Source organism: Haliotis rubra, unplaced genomic scaffold, assembly GCF_003918875.1.
Source record: "Haliotis rubra isolate DU_JTF1 unplaced genomic scaffold, ASM391887v1 Scf29, whole genome shotgun sequence".
In the NCBI taxonomy this organism is placed as follows: domain Eukaryota; kingdom Metazoa; phylum Mollusca; class Gastropoda; order Lepetellida; family Haliotidae; genus Haliotis; species Haliotis rubra.
The window spans coordinates 125,194-147,491 of record NW_025766957.1 but is presented as its reverse complement, the minus strand read 5'-3'; the positions used below and the strand labels follow the sequence as shown (position 1 = coordinate 147,491).

At 41.0% G+C, this 22,298-nt stretch overlaps 1 protein-coding gene across 1 annotated transcript; it reads left to right on the top strand.

Moving 5' to 3' along the window:
* Positions 1-15,617: 15,617 nt before the first annotated feature.
* LOC124281862 (ras-like protein rasX) lies at positions 15,618-16,262 on the top strand. The gene has a single exon (XM_046717877.1). It carries the CDS (start codon positions 15,618-15,620, stop codon positions 16,260-16,262), a length of 645 nt encoding a protein of 214 aa, XP_046573833.1.
* The last annotated feature ends 6,036 nt before the right edge of the window (positions 16,263-22,298 follow it).

Sequence of the window (22,298 nt, the reverse complement as noted above, 5' to 3'; positions counted from 1 at the left end):
CGAACGCTTTACCCACTAGGCTACCCCACCGCCCCGAAATACTTAGAGGACCGCGACAAATATCCATATTGTTTTAATGCCAGATTTGGCAATAGAGCTACAAATTTGCGTTCAGCGAAGCACTCAACAATACATCAGATGTACGATGTCAGCCTGGCAATAATGGAGTCTGGACCAGACAATCCAGTGATTGATATTGTGAACAAAGACCTCGGCTGGTCTTTGGGGTATGACTGAATGCTATCATTCAAGAAACTGGACAAACTTTATGTAATAAATAAATGCCCTTGTTAGAAATGGTTATAAAATTATGAATAATAAAAGACTTGCCAGAGGAACGAGAGCAGAGTGCATTCGTTTGTAGATTTGCATAAATATGAACCACGAAAATAGAGGTGAGGGTTCAATGTTTGTCACTGCAGAGTAAAATCTGACTAAAGCGGATTTCAATAGCCGTTTTTTAGATAAACTCAATGAAATTAAGGTGTGAATGAAACTGCATTTTTCTAATGTTTGAATATGAGAAGGTTTGTGACCAATGCTTCATGGAGATCAAAGTTGTATGTCCAAGCACGTGATGAAAAGATTATGTTAGAAAATATTGGCAACGAAATCTGCCTTTCACCTGATTTAACCTTGAACAAGTACTTTGCGTTAAAGCCACCACTGAACAGTACTTCACTTACAACGGGAGACAAATAAGTTCTAATTGCGTAGGGGCGGTGGGGTAGCCTAGTGGTTAAAGCTTTCTCTCGTCACGCCGAGCATCCGGGATTCGATTCCCCACCTGGGTACAATGTGTGAAGCCCATTTCTGGTGTTCCTCGCCGTGATGTTGCTGGAATATTTCTAAAAGCGGCGTAAAACTAAACTCACTCACTCTAATTGCGTAGTAGTAACATATTTTGTTGTGAACGTGGTATCGTGCGGGCACATCCACCAGAACGCTGCAACAAACGTTTAAAATACGCAGTAGTCTGTGACCTTTGGAGAAGCGACATATCATGAGGACACCGTGTCTTGACTGGAGATTGTTCAAAGAGGGCAAACAATGTCAGCATAACAACATATTCCAGAACACATACCTGGAATAAACAGGTCTTTGCCTTGTCAAGTGTCTGAAATATACAAATATATTTAACACCTGCCTAGAATAAACACCTACACCTTGAACAATGTCTGGAATAAACAAATATATGTAACACCTGCCTAGAGTAAACACCTACACCTTGAACAATGTCTGGAATAAACAAGCATGTTTCAACACCCGCCTAGAATAAGCACCTACACCTTGAACAATGTCTGGAATAAACAAGCATGTTTTAACACCCGCCTAGAATAAGCACAGATTAAATATATAACACCAATAACATTAATAAACACCAATACACTGAACACGATTAACACACGTAAGGAATAAACAAATATACCGTTAACATCTGAATAGGATAAGATCTTCAAATTGAGCACCTTTACCTTGAACTCCCGTCCAGAAGAAATACATACGCATTTAACTCCTGATTACAATAAACAGTCATACTTTGAACACCCGCCTTGAACAGAAACACCTTTACCTTGAATTCCCTCCTAGAATAAATACCTAGTATATAGCAATAAACATCCATACCTTGATTAAACACCTGCCTGGAATAGACACATTTTTACCTTGAAATAACGCCCAGAACAAATACATATACATTCAACTGCTGATTTCAATAAACAATCATACCTTGAACACCTGCCTTGAATAGACACATTTTTACCTTGAACTAACGCCCAGAATAAATGCATACACATTCAACTCCTGATTCAATAAACAATCATACCTTGACCACCTGCCTTGAATAGATACATTTTTACCTTGAACTAACGCCCAGAATAAATACAGATAGATTCAAACTGCTGATTTCAGTAAACAAACAGAATAAATACATATACATTCAACTGCTAATTTCAATAAACAATCATACCTTGAACACCTGCCTGGAATAGACACATTTTTACCTTGAACTCCCGCCCAGAATAAATACAGATAGATTCAAACTGCTGATTTCAGTAAACAAACAGAATAAATACATATACATTCAACTGCTAATTTCAATAAACAATCATACCTTGAACACCTGCCTGGAATAGACACATTTTTACCTTGAACTCCCGCCCAGAATAAATACATAGACATTCAACTGCTGATTTCAATAAACAATCATACCTTGAACACCTGCCTTGAATAGACACATTTTTACCTTGAACTAACGCCCAGAATAAATACATACACATTCAACTCCTGATTCAATAAACAATCATACCTTGACCACCTGCCTTGAATAGACACATTTTTACCTTGAACTAACGCCCAGAATAAATACAGATAGATTCAAACTGCTGATTTTACATATACATTCAACTGCTTAATTTCCAATAAACAATCATACCTTGAACAAACAAACAGAATAAATACATTTTACCTTCGCCCAGAATAAATACATAGACATTCAACTGCTGATTTCAATAAACAATCATACCTTGACCACCTGCCTGGAATAGACACATTTTTACCTTGAACTAACGCCCAGAATAAATACATAGACATTCAACTGCTGATTTCAATAAACAATCATACCTTGAACAGCTGCCTGGAATAGACACATTTTTACCTTGAACTAACGCCCAGAATAAATACATAGACATTCAACTGCTGATTTCAATAAACAATCATACCTTGAACAGCTGCCTGGAATAGACACATTTTTACCTTGAACTAACGCCCAGAATAAATACATAGACATTCAACTGCTGATTTCAATAAACAATCATACCTTGAACAGCTGCCTTGAATAGACACATTTTACCTTGAACTAACGCCCAGAATAAATACATAGACATTCAACTGCTGATTTTCAATAAACAATCATACCTTGACTACCTGCCTTGAATAGACACATTTTTTACCTTGAACTAACGCCCAGAATAAATACATAGACATTCAACTGCTGATTTCAATAAACAATCATACCTTGAACAGCTGCCTGGAATAGACACATTTTTACCTTGAACTAACGCCCAGAATAAATACATAGACATTCAACTGCTGATTTCAATAAACAATCATACCTTGAACAGCTGCCTGGAATAGACACATTTTTACCTTGAACTAACGCCCAGAATAAATACATAGACATTCAACTGCTGATTTCAATAAACAATCATACCTTGAACAGCTGCCTTGAATAGACACATTTTTACCTTGAACTAACGCCCAGAATAAATACATAGACATTCAACTGCTGATTTCAATAAACAATCATACCTTGAACAGCTGCCTGGAATAGACACATTTTACCTTGAACTAACGCCCAGAATAAATACATAGACATTCAACTGCTGATTTCAATAAACAATCATACCTTGAACACCTGCCTTGAATAGACACATTTTACACCTTGAACTAACGCCCAGAATAAATACATAGACATTCAACTGCTGATTTCAATAAACAATCATACCTTGAACAGCTGCCTGGAATAGACACATTTTACCTTGAACTAACGCCCAGAATAAATACATAGACATTCAACTGCTGATTTCAATAAACAATCATACCTTGAACAGCTGCCTGGAATAGATACATTTTTACCTTGAACTAACGCCCAGAATAAATGCATAGACATTCAACTGCTGATTTCAATAAACAATCATACCTTGAACACCTGCCTGGAATAGACACATTTTTACGTTGAACTAACGCCCAGAATAAATACATACACATTCAACTCCTGATTCAATAAACAATCATACCTTGACCACCTGCCTTGAATAGACACATTTTTACCTTGAACTAACGCCCAGAATAGATGCCTACACATTCAACTCCTGATTCAATAAACAATCATACCTTGACCACCCTGCCTTGAATAGACACATTTTTCTTCTATACATCAACGCCTGATAACGAGAAAGACACGTTATTCTGAAACGATCATCGAATGGCCATGAGCAACCGTTAGGCTACTGTTTTTGACGTCTTTGTCTTTCGATGGATTTCTTCATATATGAAGGGCTTTTGGGTGGTCTTGTGGTTGAAACGTTTGCTCGTCACGCGCAGGCCCGTGTTCGATTCCCCATATGGTTTCAAAGTATGACCTTATTTCTGATATCAACTGAATTACTGCTCAAAGCGGTGATGAGTGGGTGATGAGTACCACTATATGTTTTTAGTGTAATTCTTTGTTAGAAAAGAACATACACTGATATGATAACTTCATTAATTGACTGAAGCCCTGTTAACACCTTTCATGAAATTGGTTGTGTTTTTAGACAGGGCTGCGATACAAAACCGAATACAACATAAGCTGAAGTTAAAAACCGTTATCGGTTGGTTCCAAACGTTTATCAAACGTTTTGAAAAGTAATTTCCGTCAACTTCGTGTGTATCAGCATTGATCACAACCTCCACATAGATCACAATGTCGGCATGAATCACAATATCGGCATGAATCACAATTTCGGCATAGATCAAAATTTCGGCATAGATCACAATATCGGTATGGATCACAATTTCATGTACTACAAGCCAGAATAGAGACATTTAGAATCAGGCACCACGTCTGTGGACTGAAGATTGTCACAATGTTGAAAATCGAACCCGAGCTTTCGGCGTGAGAGGCGAACACTTTAACCACTAAACTACCGAACCGACCTAGAATTACAGAACTTCGGTCGGTGTGTACGATTAGGCAATTGTAAGTTGTTTGGTTCTATTTCTGAAATTATTCGGGTTTAAAATATCCCCACAACGCCATCCTCCTCTTCCAGCTCTCCCTCATCGACGTTTCCTTCTTTTCTTGTCGACCAGAGTTTAAATCACGGTGTTTGTGCTGCCGCATGGCGAACGTGTGGGGTTTATTGTTTCCTGGGGCAGTTTTGTAGGCGTAAGTGTTAATCTTGTAGAATTTGTCACACAAGTGTCACGTGACAAGATGGCGTCACCACCGGATGTAGCGCCAGCTTCAGTGTATGTATGCTGGACACATCACGATTGTACTGCTTTCACTGGATAACAGACCACAATGCCACATGGGAGTGGTTAACAGATGTATTTATGACCAAATATGAAAAAAGTGTTTAAAGGGTCGTCGCTACTGATGGTGCCTGTGACCACATTTGTTTGTCATTGGTGAAATATCCCTTGTTCTTATTGAGTGTGAGTGAGTGAGTTTAGTTTTACCCCACTTTTAGCAACATTCCAGCAATATTCCAGCAACATCACAGCGGGGGACAGCAGTAAAGGACTTCACATAGTGTAAACCATGTGAGGAATCGAACCCGAGTCTTCGGCGTGACGTGTGTAACGAACCACTTGGCTACCCCACCGTCCCTTGTTCTTGTTGGATAAAGACTATGTCTTGTCCCCACTGTTACTCCACTGGATTTAAAGATGATAATTAAAACTGATCATTCAAATAATATTCAAAGTCATTTAAGCTGATTGGAGCAGCAAAGAGTGAGGGCGAGGGTTTCACGTAATTCGGTAGGGATTGTTCTGAGCACATTCGCTTTGTATACAGGGTACATGGCGATATATCTGCGAGTACTTTGGTTTGTGTGTTTTCATGGTTAGGTCTCCTGTTTTGTTTAGACGAGCAGGAAAGGTCCTCTATATTGAGGAACTAGACCTGTGTCCTTTGAACCTAATCCAGTGCATTGAGAAACTAGACTTGTGTCCTTTGAAGCTCGTCCTCTGTATTGAGGAACTAGACCTGTGTCCTCTGAACGTAGTCCTCTGTATTGAGGAACTAGACCTGTGTCCTCTGAACGTAGTCCTGTGTTTTGGGGAACTAGACCTGTGTCCTCTGAACGTAGTCCTGTGTTTTGAGGAACTAGACCTGTGTCCTTTGAACCTAATCCAGTGCATTGAGAAACTAGACTTGTGTCCTTTGAAGCTCGTCCTCTGTATTGAGGAACTAGACCTGTGTCCTCTGAACGTAGTCCTCTGTATTGAGGAACTAGACCTGTGTCCTCTGAACGTAGTCCTGTGTATTGGGGAACTAGAACTCTGCCTGTGTCATGTGTAACTAGTCCTGTGTATTCAGGAATTTGACCTGTGTCGTGTGAAGCTAGTCCTGTGTATTGAGGAACTAGAACTGTGTCCTTTGAACTTAGTCATGTGTATTGAGGAACTAGACATGTGCCCTTTGAACCTAGTGCTGTGTATTGAGGAACTAGAACTGTGTCCTTTGAACCTAGTCCTCTGTGTTGAGGAACTGGGCCTGTGTACTTTGAACTTAGTCCTGTGTATTGAGGAACTGGGCCTGTGTCCTTTGAACCTAGTCCTGTGTATTGAGGACCTAGATCTCTGCCTGTGTCCTTTGAACTAGTCCTGTGTATTGAGGAACTTGACCTGTGTCCTTTGAACCTAGTGATGTGTATTGAGGAACTAGACCTGTGTCCTTTGAACTTAGTCCCCTGTGTTGATGAACTAGACCTGTGTCCTTTGAACCTAGTGATGTGTATTGAGGAACTGTGCCTGTGTCCTTTGAACCTAGTCCTCTGTGTTGAGGAACTGGACATGTTCCCTTTGAACTTAGTCCTGTGTATTGAGGAACTGGGCCTGTGTCCTTTGAACCTAGTCCTCTGTGTTGAGGAACTGGACATGTTCCCTTTGAACCTATTCCTGTGTATTGAGGAACTGGGCCTGTGTCCTTTGAACCTCGTCCTGTGTATTGAGGACCTAGATCTCTGCCGGTATCGTGTGTAACTAGACCTGCGTATTGAGGAACTAGACCTGTGTCCTTTGAACCTAGTCCTGTATATTGAGAAACTAGACATGTGTCCTTTGAACTTAGTCCTGTGTATTGGGAAACTTGACCTGTGTCCTTTGAACCTAGTCCTGTGTATTGAGAAACTGGACATGTGTCCTTTGAACCTAGTCCTGCGTATTGAGAAACTAGACATGTGTCCTTTGAACCAAGTCCTGTTTATTGAGAAACTAGACCTGTGTCCTTTGAACCTAGTTCTGTGTATTCAGGTACTAGACCTGTGTCTGGTGAAGCTAGTCCTGTGTATTGAGGAACTTGGCCTGTGACCTTTGAACTTAGCCATATGTTTTGAGGAACTAGATCTCTGCCTGCGCCGTGTGTAACTAGTCCTGTGTATTGAGGAACTTGACCTGTGTCCTTTGAAACAAGTCCTGAGTACTGTGGAACTTGATCTCTATCCTTTGACCCAAGTAATGTGTATTGAGGAACTTGATCTCTGTCCTTCGAGGAACTAGATCTATTCTTGCGTCGTGGGTAGCTATTCCTGTGAATTGAGGAATTATACCTGTGTCGTGTGAACCTAGTCCTGTGTATTGAGGACCTAGATCTCTGCCTGTGTCGTGTGTAACTAGTCCTGTTAATTGTGGAACTTGACATCTGTCCTTTGAACCTAGTCCTCTGTGTTGAGGAACTGGACATGTGCCCTTTGAACCCAGTTCTGTGTATTAAGGGACTGGGCCTGTGTCCTTTGAACTTAGTCTTATGTTTTGAGGAACTAGATCTCTGCCTCTGTCATGTGTAACTCGTCCTGTGTATTGAGGAACTTGTCCTGTGTCGTGTGAACTTAGTCATGTGTTTTGAGGAACTTGACCTATGTCCTTTGAACCTCGTCATGGGCATTCAGGAACTAGACCTGTGTCCTTTGAAACAAGTCCTGGGTACTGAGGAAATAGATCTGAGGAACTAGATCTCTGTCCTTTGAACCAAGTCATGTGTATTGAGGAACTAGATCTCTGTCCTTCGAACTTCGTCCTGTGTATTGAAGAACTAGTTCTATTCTTGCGTCGTGGGTAGCTATTCCTGTGTATTGAGGAACTAAACATGTGCCCTTTGAACCTTGTCCTGTGTATTGAGGAACTAGATCTCTGCCTGTGTCGTGTGTAACTAGTCCTGTGTCGTGTGTAACTAGTCTTGTGTACTGTGTTACTAATCCTGCATAATGGGAGATTAATAATAATAAGTGCATCTATAATGCACTAAACTCCATTCATACGGTGAATGCTCATAGCGCTAACAATCAAAGCGCACCACATTATTACCATGTATAAACCCAGCTGCATGTGAGGCGCTTGAAGATTAATAGACACATGACTTATCCCACCGGGTACCCTATTTCTGCAATTTTGAACAAACTCACTTGCCTAAGGTGAGACCACATGACTCTCTGGAGTCAAGCTGCCAAATACGGTCACCCATCCAAGCACCCTCATTGCCCAACGTTGCTGAACTTCAACTGTTTTGTGACCTGAGCTCTTTACACATGACCACACACCACCAGAGATTAGATTTGTGTCTAGTCTGGTCTAATACGCGGGTGTGACGTGTTGCTTGTTTCTTTGAGGGTCAGTCTAGCCATGTGTAGCGTTGTCCAATACGGACTCAGTCTTTCACTTGATTGGACTAATAAATTCATGGCTCTCTATTTCACGGACTCAGCAGCGGCGCCTGTCGTCTTTTGTTTATCCTGAACATCGGATGTCTACAGACGCATGCACCACTCTCCAGGCACGGTTAGAGATTTTACAGCTGCATCCGATAGCGTGGCCTAAGTGTATTTGAATACTAACCTCCCATCAGAAGGTTACGTTCAATATATATTTTGTCGATTTCCACCAATATTCTTTTGATTATTCGACTGGATAGTTGAAATCTTACAATCACATGCATGAGTGTAACATACATTCAAGACCGATTACCTTTGAAACATTCAGACAGCTATAAAGGACATTAATTGCACTGAAAGAGGCGTACATATATAAGTTAATTTAACAAGAGGTGAGGTGAGATGAAATTGGGTTTAACGTCGTGCTTGAGAATATTTCTCTCATATGACGACGTGCATGCGTATGTATGTGTACGTGCGGCTGCTTGTACTAGCCCAGACTGAAGCTGGTTTTATAGTGCTAGCCCAAAGAGATACCATGCCGCAGTGAAGCATGAATACCCCACTCAGACACATTATACTGACTCCGAGCCGACCAGTCCTTGTTGTACTCATTAATGCCGAGCGCCAGGCAGGGGCCAACAAGTACCATATCTAAAAGTCTTTTGGTATGATGCGGTCGGGGATCGAACCCGCGACTTTCCGCTCTCCGGGCGGACGCTCTAACCACTACACCACGGAGGCGGTCTCATTTAACAAGAAAGAGAAATATGTATCACGACGCCTGATTTGCTTCATGCTGAATTATGCGACGTTATTGTCTTCCCTTGAAACAGCCAAAACGTGAATTGAAATCAGCACACTGTTGAAACTGTACCTATGAACCAGTGACGCTCCATTTTACGAGACCGTACACAAAGAAAACGTCACCAATTCCGATGAAATGTATCATGACTTAAGAGCTATGTCGCTTTATCATCACCAGCAACATGCGACAGCCACAGGCAGTTCGTCGTTGGCAGCGACGTGACTGGCAGAGGGTCGTCTTCAATGATGAAAGCCGGCCCTGTTCGGAGATGATGGAGGGTGGTTTTTTACCACCAATAGGGAGAACGAAAAGCGGCATGTTACGTTCAGGACGTCATGCCGTATGGTGCAGGGTGTGTAATGGTGGGTGTCGTCTCGCGAAGGCTAATATATACTCGTACCTTTCGGATATTCCGGGAGAGCTAATTTTCCAGGGAGTAGGGGGAGTTCATCTCGGGATAATAATTGTTTCGAAAACATCTCGTGTTTAGAATGTTATTTAAGAGGCGTGGGAAGATGTATTTAATTAGAAAATCACAAGAGCATCTATTTAAGTTGCAAACTGACACCGAACCCTCATACACATATTGATGATGGCAGATGCGCAGGTTAGAGTTAACTTCATCGAATCAGTTCGTGGAGGAAGGCCAGTTTGTTTTGCAAGAAACAAATTTCGCCTGAACCGACACCAGGGAGACACGGGTTACTGGAAGTGCACAGAGTCTGAGTGTTCTGCACGTATCATGGCATCTGGAGAGCGACTTCAGACAGCGGAGCACAACCACAATTATCCAGATCTGAACTTCACCTTCGAAGTGGATGCTTGCAAGGCCAAGTTAATCCATCGCACCAAGACCGAGGTGACACCTATCCCCCAGATCTACGACGACGAATTCACCAACCTGAAGAAGCAGCACAACATAGTCCCCGACGGCATTCTACAGGTAATTCCGTCCATCACGTCTCTCAAGACCAGCCTGTATCGGCAACGTCTGGACCATCCAGGGCGGTGGGGTAGCCTAGTGGTTAAAGCGTTCGCTCGTCACGCTGAAGGTCCGAGTTCGATTCCCCGCATGGGTACAATGTGTGAGGCCCATTTCTGGTGTTCCCCGCCGTGATGTTGCTGGAATATTGCTAAAAGCGGCGTGAAACTAACTCACAAGACCATCACAGCACCACCCGCCAAGACATCACCCTGGGAGGCGAGTGGTCTTAGACTGATGGAGGCCAACAGTTCCTGCACACTGTCGGTGAGGGTGAGCCAATCCTCATCTTCACCACCCGCCAAGTATATGGAACTCTTCTTGCGAACAACATCATAGGGGACATCACAGACCACGTGTCCGAACTGCTCAAACTTTCGTAATCTTGAATTAAAACTAAGGAAAAGCTGCATTTGGTCGTGGGCATAACCTAATGAATTACTGAAGTTAAACTTTCTATTATCAATATACATAAAGGATTCTGCTGTTGTCATTTACCTTATCAGATACGAAAAGAAAGATTTATGGATGTCAACTTCTTTATTGTGAATAACACGACATTTCGGAGTGTATGCTTGCTCCTTCATCAGGTGAATGATCGTGAAACGTCGTGTTATTCGCAATAAAGAAGTTGACATCCATACATCTTTCTTTTCTTATGCATTCCACTTCTAAATGCACTTCAAAGGTCTCACCAGAGGCATCAAATCTCTGCCAAACATCTCTGCCAAACAGGTCTAATGAAAAACAATCTTCTTTTCGTGTAAACCTGTGAAGATTCGGGTTAGAATTGATCTTCAGTAACCCATGCTTGTCGTAAGAGGCGACTTACGGGATCGGGTGTTCAGGCTCGCTGACTTGGTTGACACAGCTCCTGGTATCCCAGTTGTGTAGATCGATGCTCATGATGTTGATTACTGGATTGTTTATTTACGATTATTTACAGATCGCCGCCATATAGCTGGAATATTGTTGAGTGTGGCGTAAAACTAAACTCACTCACTCACCAAATCTTTTCTTGGAACATATAATAATCTTAGACATATAAAAATAAAAATAAATTCCAGGAACATAATTTGTTCATCCTACATGTTTAACATGTTGTCATCAACGGATGTTCAAACCATTAAAATACTTGTATATGTTCCATGCCATAAGTCTTTATGATCAGATACTCTTTACGTCCATTTTGGGCCTGACTACATAAATGTACAATAAGTCAATGGCCTACAGTGCATACTGAATAAAGAGACACCTCCGACCACACAGCTCTGTTCACACCTTCATAGTGGGGTGCGTCAGGTGGTCTATTTTCAGGTCTTAATTGTCACCACTGTCTATAGCGTGATAAAATGTTACCATGGTCACTAAGGTGTGCCATGTGCCAGAAATACACTCTTCAAAGAAAAAAAGAAACGCATAGGGGATTTTGAGAATAATGGACACATGTAGCTGCGGCAAAAAACAATACAAATATACTATTTCTTTTCAAAACGTCATCTTTGTGTGATTATAAACATCTTAAGCTCCAAATTTTAACTTTTCCCCTTGTTTTAGAAGCGTTTGAAGAAATATTCGCCAAAACATGCAAAGCAAACTGCACGTGCAAGTAAGCGGAAACGAATTCGATCACTATAAAAAGGCAAACGTTGTGTTTAAGCTTGTCCTTTGTTTTTGCTTGGAAAAGTGGAAATCATCATGCCACGACTGAGTGCCCCAAATCGAAACATCGCCATAGGCTACCTTGCCAATTCTAACGTCAACGTCTTGCCATGGCCTTCCCGGTCGCCAGATCTAAACCGATAGAACACCTATGGGATGAACATAATCGACGTGTACGTCAACGTCAAAACACGCCTCAGATACTTCCACAACTGCACATCGCATTGCAGAAAGAGTGGGGAAGAATTCCATCGACTTAGCCAGTGTGTGCCGCGACAGTGCCAGCAGTAATTGCTGCCAGTGGTGGCCAAAGTACTGACTTTGACGCCATCTTGATGTTTTGTCGAACTCATTGTCTAGAGACGTGTCAATGTTCACCTTGTTATAATTGAAATGACATGAAGTAATTGCTCTTAAATTAACGCAATAAATTCTTCTAAAAGTGTCTTATGCGGGTTGTTATAAGTGTAGCACTTCCTTGTTTTAAGGAGAGTTACCATCTTGCTACCCTCTGACGATACACGGCTTAGCATCAAGGCTTGAGACGAGGACGCAGAAACGAAGATGATTTGGTACAAGCCGTATCTGTTTTCTATTCACACGTGCAATCTGTTCGTCCTCTTACAGGGGCGGTGGGGTAGCCTAATAGTTAAAGTGTTCGATCCCCAATGGGTACAATGTGTGAAGCCCATTTCTGATGTCCCCCGCCGTGATGTTGCTGAAATATTTAAAAAAATACTTTTATTGTTTTTAAAGATATTTTACAGACTATTCAGAAAACTCATCAAAGGACATACGGGTTACAATTCAACAAGCATTATGATTTACAAATTATGTGAACAGTTCATGACATGAAGACAACTCATATTCCCAGTACCCACGGATGATATATACTGAGGAGAATAATATGGGATCACATGAAAGCACAAGTGTTCTTTTTTTTCAGGTTTCTTCACAAGCTATGCGATACAACGCTTGTGAAGAAACCTGGAAACACATAAAGGAAAAAGTTGTGCTTTCATGTGATCCCTTATTTTGTCCCTTCAGTATATAACAACAGAAAGGGACATATACAGATTAAACTAGACATGCATTATCGTGTCCAAATTGAAGAAAACCTCCTCGAACACAGAATAGTGGCAGAAATCCAATGGGAGTTCACGAAAGAAACACAAAAACACACACACACATAGATCTCACAAAAACACAGAGAAGAACTGAACACAGTCATCCACAACCAGACCACGTGTACAGACGTCATGAAAACACGTGCTGGCGTGTAGCGGCTAAGCCACACATGTTGCCACACCACTTATATTGTTTATTTGTCTAGTGGCGTCCATATCGTATCTATTAATGTTTATATGCATATAAGGAGAGAGCAACTGGTCTCCCACAAAAGTAAGTAAGTTATGCCGCGGAAAAGTAAATGGGCGGGAGAGCGTTTTGACGAGAAAAAAGGACTAATATATTTAAGCTCTTTTAACAGTTGTTTGAAAGCACTGATAAATGTAAACATTTTCCCGATGTGATGGGGGCGGTTGTCAGTGATACAATAATATTTCAGTCATATTTTTCCACATCGAAGCCGGAATGTTAGGATCCCGTGTTTCCAAGACAATCTCAGCACCCACCACCCTAACACGTGTCCACAGCTTTTGTTGCGACTGCCGTCACTTAATTGCCCTACGCTTTTTCATGAATGCGGGTAGGTCAGTTTGGATACTTGATGACGTTCCTTTCAAGAATTACGAGCGCCGTATATTGCTTCGCGGTACAACATATAATAAAAGTAGCGATTATTGGGGCAGGTCAGATGGCTTGCGTTGTCTTTGATACTCAGACTTGGGTAGTCTGTGATGATTGGATACTTGGATACTTGATGACGTTCCTTTCAAGAATTACGAGCGCCGTATATTGCTTCTCGGTCCTACATATAATAAAAGTAGCGATTATTGGGACAGGTCAGATGGCTTGCGTTGTCTTTTAAATCATTTTAAAGTACATGTATATATTGTCTACTCGGTCCTCAGTGAACCTGTGTGAATTCACCTTAAAAAAATTCTCAATGTTCTTTCGGTCTTTTCTTGTGTTTGTTCTATAATACCGTAGAACAAGAGGTTTGGTTTCCGGTGATGGATATAACTTGTTTCTCCAGAACTGATTTGGCTTCTCTTAACTCGGCCATTTCCTTGGGGAGAGATATCAAGTCGTCGCCATGTTGCGAAACCACACCCATTCCACTAACAGTTTGCTTAATGTCTGATATCTCAGTTTTAATAGAGTCAACAGAGGCTTGTAAGTCCGTTTTACAACTTGAAATAAGAGCAGCTAACCTTTTTCCGAGTTTTAGACAATTTCCTCCATCATGCACCGATGCACGTGTTGCCCTTGCCGGATATTCATTGTAGGTTCACACTTCGTGAGGAAAATGAAATTTAATACATATGTTGTCCAGAGATTACAGAATCTTCCAAAATATTGAGTAGGCGGTTTGTTCAAGATTTTATGCAAGACTTATAAACTGCAATGAAGCCAAATCATCCGTGGGTTGGGAGAGCTCTTAAAGCACACTTCCTCTTGGGTTCCATGCGCAACCAGAAGTCTGCAATCTGTTCGTCTTCTTACAGGGCATGTGGGGTAGCCTAGTGGTTTAAGCGTTCGCTCGTCACGCCGAAAGACCGGGGTCTATCCCCCCCATGGGTACAATGTGTGAAGCCCATTTCTGATGTCCCCCGCCGTAATGTGGCTGAAATATTGCTAAAAGCAGCATAAAACCCAACTCACTCACTCGTCCTCTTATGTTTGTACAGATACACGACAAACCATCAGAATGTCTTTGATAAAATATTCCCTTGTATTTTTTTTTCTTTGATGGATTTTGTATTCTGCAAAACCCAAAAGAAACTATAGAGTAGAAAAACTGGAAATACCTGACGGAGTTTTGCTTTTATTCTAACCAAATCAATACCAAATATGGATTTCTCGACGGCAGTGATTAGTGCGGGTAGTCTAGACTTAGTATTCTTTTTCACTGACGTTTATATTTATATATACAAAGTATCTATGTAAACGTACAAAGGACCCGTAGATATCCGGATTAGAATTGGACTTCGGCAACCCATGCTTGTCGTAATGGACAACTAACGGAATCGGGTGGTCAGGCTCGCTGACTTGGTTGACATATATGGCATCGTATCCCAACTGCGTAGATCGATGCTCATGATGTTGATCACTGGATCGTCTGGTCCAGATAGCTGGAAGATAACTGAATGCGGCGTTAAACAAAACACACAAACAAACAAAACGTGCAAAGCAAAGATACACGTGGTGCAATTGACTCATTTTGTTCACGAAACCAATCCGTTTCAATTGTGACGAGAAGTTGGGCGCCTCATCACGAATGAAGCCATTTCCGATAGCAACCTTCTCTACAAGCTGTTGAAATTCTTTCGCGCGTGCTGCTAGACACGTTATAAACAAAATTCTAAAAAAAGCAGGTTCTTCTATGACGTTACTGCATTTGATTGGTTGCAATACCAGATATTTACCGTACGCTCCTGAGCCAGGAAACATTCTCTTCAACCAGGGAGACTATATAGCGTTTTGTACATTATCCCTGCTTCAACCAGTCTGGTAAAACTCTACGCCTTTTTGAATTTCGTCAAGGTTGATTTTACAGTATACACAGTTGCTTGTGATATATATATATATAATTGATAAGGTCCAGCAACAGGGTATAGTGATGACCCAGAAAGCACAGGAAAGGATGGAGTTAAATAACGGAGGACTGAAGGTGGCGATTATGGGGAGCCCAGCGGTCGGTAAGACCGCCATCTTGAATCGCTTCTTCGACCACGTGTTCTCGGATTATTACGAGCCGTCGGGTGGGGATATGTATATATTTGAGAACGAATGGGACGAGGGTGAGCTGGAAATGCAGGTGACCGATGTTCCTGGCGGCGATGAGTTTGACGAGCCCCGACAGAAGACCATTGAGGAATGTGATGCTTTTGTGCTAGTGTACAGCGTAGACGATGCGGCATCGTTTCGGGAAGTTGCGAGACTTCGCGAGATGATATTCGACGAGAAGCAGGCCGGGGTCCCTGTTGTTGTTGTGGAGACCAAAGCGGACCTACCCCGATCCTCATGGTTCAAGGGAGCCGACGCTATATCCAATCAGCTGGAAACCGGATGGGCCGTCCAGCATTTGATGGTTTCAGCGAAAGCGGGCTCTGATATGTCGGACATATTTCAGTGTCTGGTCCAAGAGGCACAGCTGGGATTAAGGAGACCGAGCAGAGGCACGCAGTATATTTCCTCCTTCAACGCCATCCAAAACATTCTGGGTTCGATCCCTGACCAAACGAAGAAGGCCATATCGAATTAATTACTCATTGTTTGAAATCAACCTTTTTGGTCGCCAAGTTCGGATTATGAAGATGGCATGCTTTTAAGAATTTAGAATGCTTAAAATTGATTCATGGAAGGACTTAAAAGGCTTGGGTATTTACCCTTACTAGTGCCTTGATGTTATGCGAATTTTGTTTCAAAGATCGCACATGAATTATCTCGATGAAATAGGTAGACATTTTTGTTCCTTAATTTCTTAAATGTATGTATGTATCTAGTTCGTGATGCTGCCTTCATATTAAATTCTTCTCGGTAAATGGATGTCTTTCTTTGTATTTGTGACCGTATTTATGGACACTGTGAACTCCCCGCACTTGTTTTCCATACTATCATTTAGTCTATGAAATCTTTGATTGTAGTAATAGATACACTGGGACCAACAATCAATTCAGTGGTTCTTGCTAATGCCTGCGTTAAGCCATCGAGAGACCTTGCAACTTTGAGTGAGCTGAGTTTTACGCCACACTCAGCAATATTCCAGCTATATGGCGTCGGTCTGTACATAATCAAGTCTAGACCAGACAATCCAGGGATCAACAGCATGAGCATCGATCCGCACAATTGGGATACAATGGCATGTGTCAACCCAGTCAGCGAGCCCGACCACCTGATCCCGTTAGTCTCCTCTTACGACAAGCATGGGTTACTGGTGACCAATTGTAACCCGGATTTTAACAGGTGTATTTTAAGAGAGCAGCATTGAACATATCAACTTGTCAAGCCACGACATAACTCCATGGGACGGTGAGGTAGTTTAAGGGTTAACTTATGACGCGACAGACCCAGCCCCAATTTCTCGAAACAAACTTAAGTCTGGGTTTTGACTTAAGTTAGAGATTTTACTCAAACTTGAGAAAATGTTGGAAAATGCATTTCCCAGAATAAACTGAAATCGATGATTAAACTCAAACTTAGTATACAATTTGAGTTTTGAGGATAGATTACTTAAGTTGTTTGGGTTTTTATATTTTAAAAATGCAGTTGAGTTAAAAATTCAGCTGTTTCAAGTTGTCAAACTCAGTTTGAAATTGAGTAAAAACTTAGGTTTGTTTCGAGAAATCGGGGCCGGGGTTTGATACCTGTATTACACATGTGAAACCAATTTCTGGCGTCCGTTGCAGTGACATATTATATTATATTCAAAGCGGCGTAAAACCACACTCACTCACTGGCAAAGAAACGCGAGGACGTTCTCTCGGCCTGGTGTCTCTTAATCCAACATTGGCCTGGGCAAAGTAGAAACGATTTTATCAAGACAACCTTTCTCCGGTGTCTATTTGGCTGATCGTGGACGTGTTCGGCGATGATGTTGAATTGACGTTGGACACGTAGGATTGACGGAAGTTGAGATTTACATTTCGTAACCAACGTCGAATTGTTGGACCGCTAACTTGTCGAGCTCTTTGCCGTCAGCAGTTATGGTTGCACGTGGGAATCTTTGCTCGGATCTTGTCTGTCTGACGTCACTCGCGCTCGGCCAAGTAATGGACGATCACTCGAACTGTCGCTCAGCTGACGGAGTACCTGGAGCCTTTAAGTTGTAGAATAATGGGCACTAAGCTTGTCTGGCACTTACTCTATTTGCAGACTTTTCCTTCCAAGGCGTTTGATTCAATTAACATGTCTAAGCTCTGGGCGGTCATGAATACAAATGGTATATCCCAAAAATGTATACGTGTATTTAGTCTATCTATAAGATAAGATATATGCTTGTGTGAAATTTCATAACAGTTTTTCAGATATTTACGGCTATGATCTTGGGTTAAAACAGGGTTGTATCGTAAGCCCGTTATTGTTCAGGCTGTTTATTAATGATTTGGCTTCGGTATAGAGTCGGAGTGTGACCACCGTATACAGCTCCACCCAGATATAAATCAAATGTTATTACTCTTATTTGCTGATGATGTAGTTCTTATTTCTGACACCATATTTGGGTTACAAAAGAGGATTGATACTCTTTAAAAATATTGTGATAACTACTCTTTAGCTATTAATATGGATAAGACATAAGCTGTTGTATTCAAAGGTGGTGGTGTTCTATCTGAACACGAAAAGTGGTTTTATAAGGGTGTCTAGTTGCAATGTCTCCCTGCATATAAATATCTAGGTGTAGTCTTTTTTTCAAAATGCTTATCATGTATCACCGCATATGGACTGTTTTACCTTCCATACATTGATGTACTTGTATAGTACCCTGTAAAATTATGCATCACCGTAATCAAATGTTATATCTTCCATGCTTTGGTACACATTTATAAGTACTGTTATAGGGACTAATTCAGGACAGCCATCGTCCAAATATTTAAAATGTAAAAACTATGCACTCAAGACATGTGATACTTTATTGTAATTATTTATATGATGCTAGTCTGTATTCCATGTAATCCTTATCACTTCCGCATTGTACATTGACTTGTCAGGCAATTAATTACTGTATATGACATTTATAACGTAATTGGTCATTCCCCTTGGCCGTGTCTGCCATTACATCAACTGGTCAAGGAAGTGCTATTGTTTTTCTGTCTGTCTATTGCTGAGTCGTCGCCTGTCCATTGTTGTCAAAAACTGTATATATACTTAGTATGCTCACATCTAGACTGTGAAGGAAAACAGAACGCGTCCGGTATTCCGACTGTCTGTGTAGGGACGACCGCGAGCAGGATAATGCCGCTCGTAGGAAACGCCCTGGGGTTGAGCAGGTACTCCGCTCACCACATTTATGTCTTGTGTATTTGTTTGTCATGTAACTAAAGAAGTTTGAACTCAGCGTATTCCTTCGTCTTGTCAACGTATTGTACGTACACTTCATCTTAAACACAAGCTAATTCCCCAGTCGACGCGTATCCGCGCGTTGACAGTACTTTGTAAAATCAGTTGTATCTCCGAATATTGACTGTTATACTTTCCATGCATTGATGTACTTGTATTAGTGCCTTGTAAATTTTGTATCACTGGATATTGACTTGGTATATCCTCCGTGCCCTAAATCTCCGCCTTGGTGTACTTGTATAAGTACTTTGTAACGTATCACTGTATATGGACCATGTTGTACACAGGGCTTATGGCCCACACCACTGTACCGAAAATAAAGATTATAACTTCGTGGCATGCTTCATACAACTTATATTTGTTTTGTTTGATGTTTAACGCCGCGTTCAGCAGATCTCCAGCTATGTGACTGAGGTTTGTAAATAATCGACTTATACTCTGGACAAGACAATCCAGTGTTTGCCGCCACGCCACAGTTAGCGTTCAGCAAGTCAGCGAGTCTGACCACCCGGTCTCAATCTTAAATAAGTATAGCATGGTCTTTAGCAAAGTTAAAACGTATTTACAAACCTTTTGAGACCAAACAAGAAAGAGTTATGTTATATTGAGTGATGTCCACTGATAATATGGCACAAATTCTGTTTAGGATATCGACATGCAATTGGTCACATATATTTTGGAGTTAAGTATTTATTAACAATAATTTTCTTACTAATACATTTACGATATTTCTTCGAAAACTATTGAGGCAGACCAGTTTCCGATCGAACGATCGAACACGCTATTGTTACGACAGGTCGTAATGTTACGAACGCTTTGTGGATCGGCGCCCAGATGACCAAGAATGGGATCACAATTGGAAAGCATAAGCAAGCATATGACTGGCCTAAACCCTATCCACAAATTTAACCTGCGTGTTATTTAAGACGAGGTCCAGAGTCACACATATTGACGAGAGGATTTAAACCGTATACAGTAAACAATGTTTATAGCGAACACGCTTAAAACGAAATGACGGATATAACGAAGTATGTGTCTGGTCCAGGCCACTTGCTGTATATTTTAGCCGGAAAGTGAAATTAGTAGTCCCCCCTGAGTTCATTTTATCCGTAGTTTAGCTTACTGTTTTTCTGTCATATAAACATACGATACTCGATACCAGTTACTGTAACTGGTGTTGTTGTTGTTGTCACGAAGCAGTGTTATACGTTGTGGAACAATGTTTCGCGGATGGGACTCAACTCAAAAAAAGTACTTTACTTAGAAAGTGTAATCACAAATATAACATGTTACATTTGACCACTTTCTAAATGGCATTGTGTATTCAATGTTTCGTCTGTTATGCATTGTATCTGTAGAATCAGTGGGTGACAGTGGTGTGCTATATTTAGACTTGTACTATATTTAGACAGTGCTGGAATGTCCTCAAACCTTTTTCTAGACTTTTCTTGGGTATATAAATGGAACGCGTTATTTCCTCACACTTAAACACACCTATCTTGGCTTTGAATCCTCGGCCCATAACACACACACACATGCACGCAAGCACACACACACACACAAGCACGCGCACACACACGCAAGCACACGCGCGCGCACGCACACACGCGCACACACACACACATATATCTAACAGTTTAAAGATATGACATGAAGCGCCATAAAAGTGACGAAATGGACTTGGAGGTGTGAATGTATAACACAAGATCAACATGATGCAAAATACTTCGTATCTTTTTCCATAGCTAAGAATATATCTTTAGCAAGGTTGTTTATAAAAATATTATGTTGAGAAGTCAACAGTAGGGCTAACATGTTTCCAGAAGGGCATACACGATAAAAAACGTGGTAAGTGAGATGCTCGCATATCTTGATGGAACATACATTCAAGGCAAAAATGGTATTCAGATTGTAGAATAGGAATAACACACATGGGACACAGACGTTCGTTGTGTGCAAAATTTAAGCGTCGTAGATTAGAATATATAGCATAGAAATAGCGAATAGAAACAGATTAATATATTGCTGAATGTACAAAAGGTGAGAGAGAGAATATTTCAGAGAGGGAAACATCCATGATATCCTTGGAAACTATTTAAAATGCAAGTTCGAATCCGCGACCTTCCGCTCTCCGGGCCCGACTCTGAGAGTGTGGGTTCGAATCTGTACTTTACTGAGAAATTGTAAACCCAAATATTACATATGTTACATTTGTCCACTTTCTAATTGCCATTGTGTTTTTAAAGTCAAAGTCGAAGTCAAAGATGTTTAATGTACTTAAGGCCTCAGGTCCATATTCAAGTATTACGAGAATACTTACAGCACATGTTACAGACATTTCACAAAACAAATTACAGTTCAGATAAGAGATTGCTTCTAAGCATAACAGCATTACATAAAGCGCTAGGTTACGTATAGAATAGAAACAAATGTAGTTGAAGGATTATTTAACAGATAATAATTTGGGATATATTTTTTCTTAAAACAGCATAAATGTGGGTATACAAAAGCGAAGTGAATTTCATCTTCTACATAATGGACACATTCTTAAACTTCTCTCTACTGAAAATCGTCTGATAAGTCTAACAAGCCTAATCGAAAATTGAAAATGATATTTCAAGACAAATAGTATTTCTAGATGTCTTTTCATAAACTGTTTCTGTTAATACTAGAAAAATAACAACATTCCATGCAATCATTATGATAAATTTGTGAAACAATCTTTGACCTTGACATTGTGAAAAAGATAACAACATTCCATACAATCATTATGTTAAAGGCGTGAAACGTTGACCTTGACATTGTGAATAAATATAATAGCAATAAACTATAACGAGGCTTTTATGATTGCTTGGTTACTCCAATACACCGGTTAATCGTCACTTTGCTGATAAACTGTGGGGGATTACCACTTACTACGTCACTACATGTACAAGGTTCATGCCAGAGGCGCTCAAAGCACTTCATTAGTAAGTTAACTTAACTCAGGATTGTCGTGAACAAGTGCCGAGCGACAGTGAGGAATTTGTTTACCAAGGGCAATCAATCAAATTCAGTCAGACTGACGCTATCTACTTGAGGAAAGAAAGTTGTTCACCCCCCCAATCCCCCTCCCCCTCCTGTGAGTGAGTAATTGAATTTCACGTCGCTTTTAGCAGGATTTCTGCAATATCATGGCGGAGGACACCAGAAATGGGCTTCCCAAATTGTATCCATAAAGGGAATAGAATCCGAGTCTTCGGCG

What these genes read in the sequence shown, in the direction of transcription:
- LOC124281862 (XM_046717877.1), top strand. Translation starts at nt 15,618, where the DNA reads ATGACCCAGAAAGCACAGGAAAGGATGGAGTTAAATAACGGAGGACTG.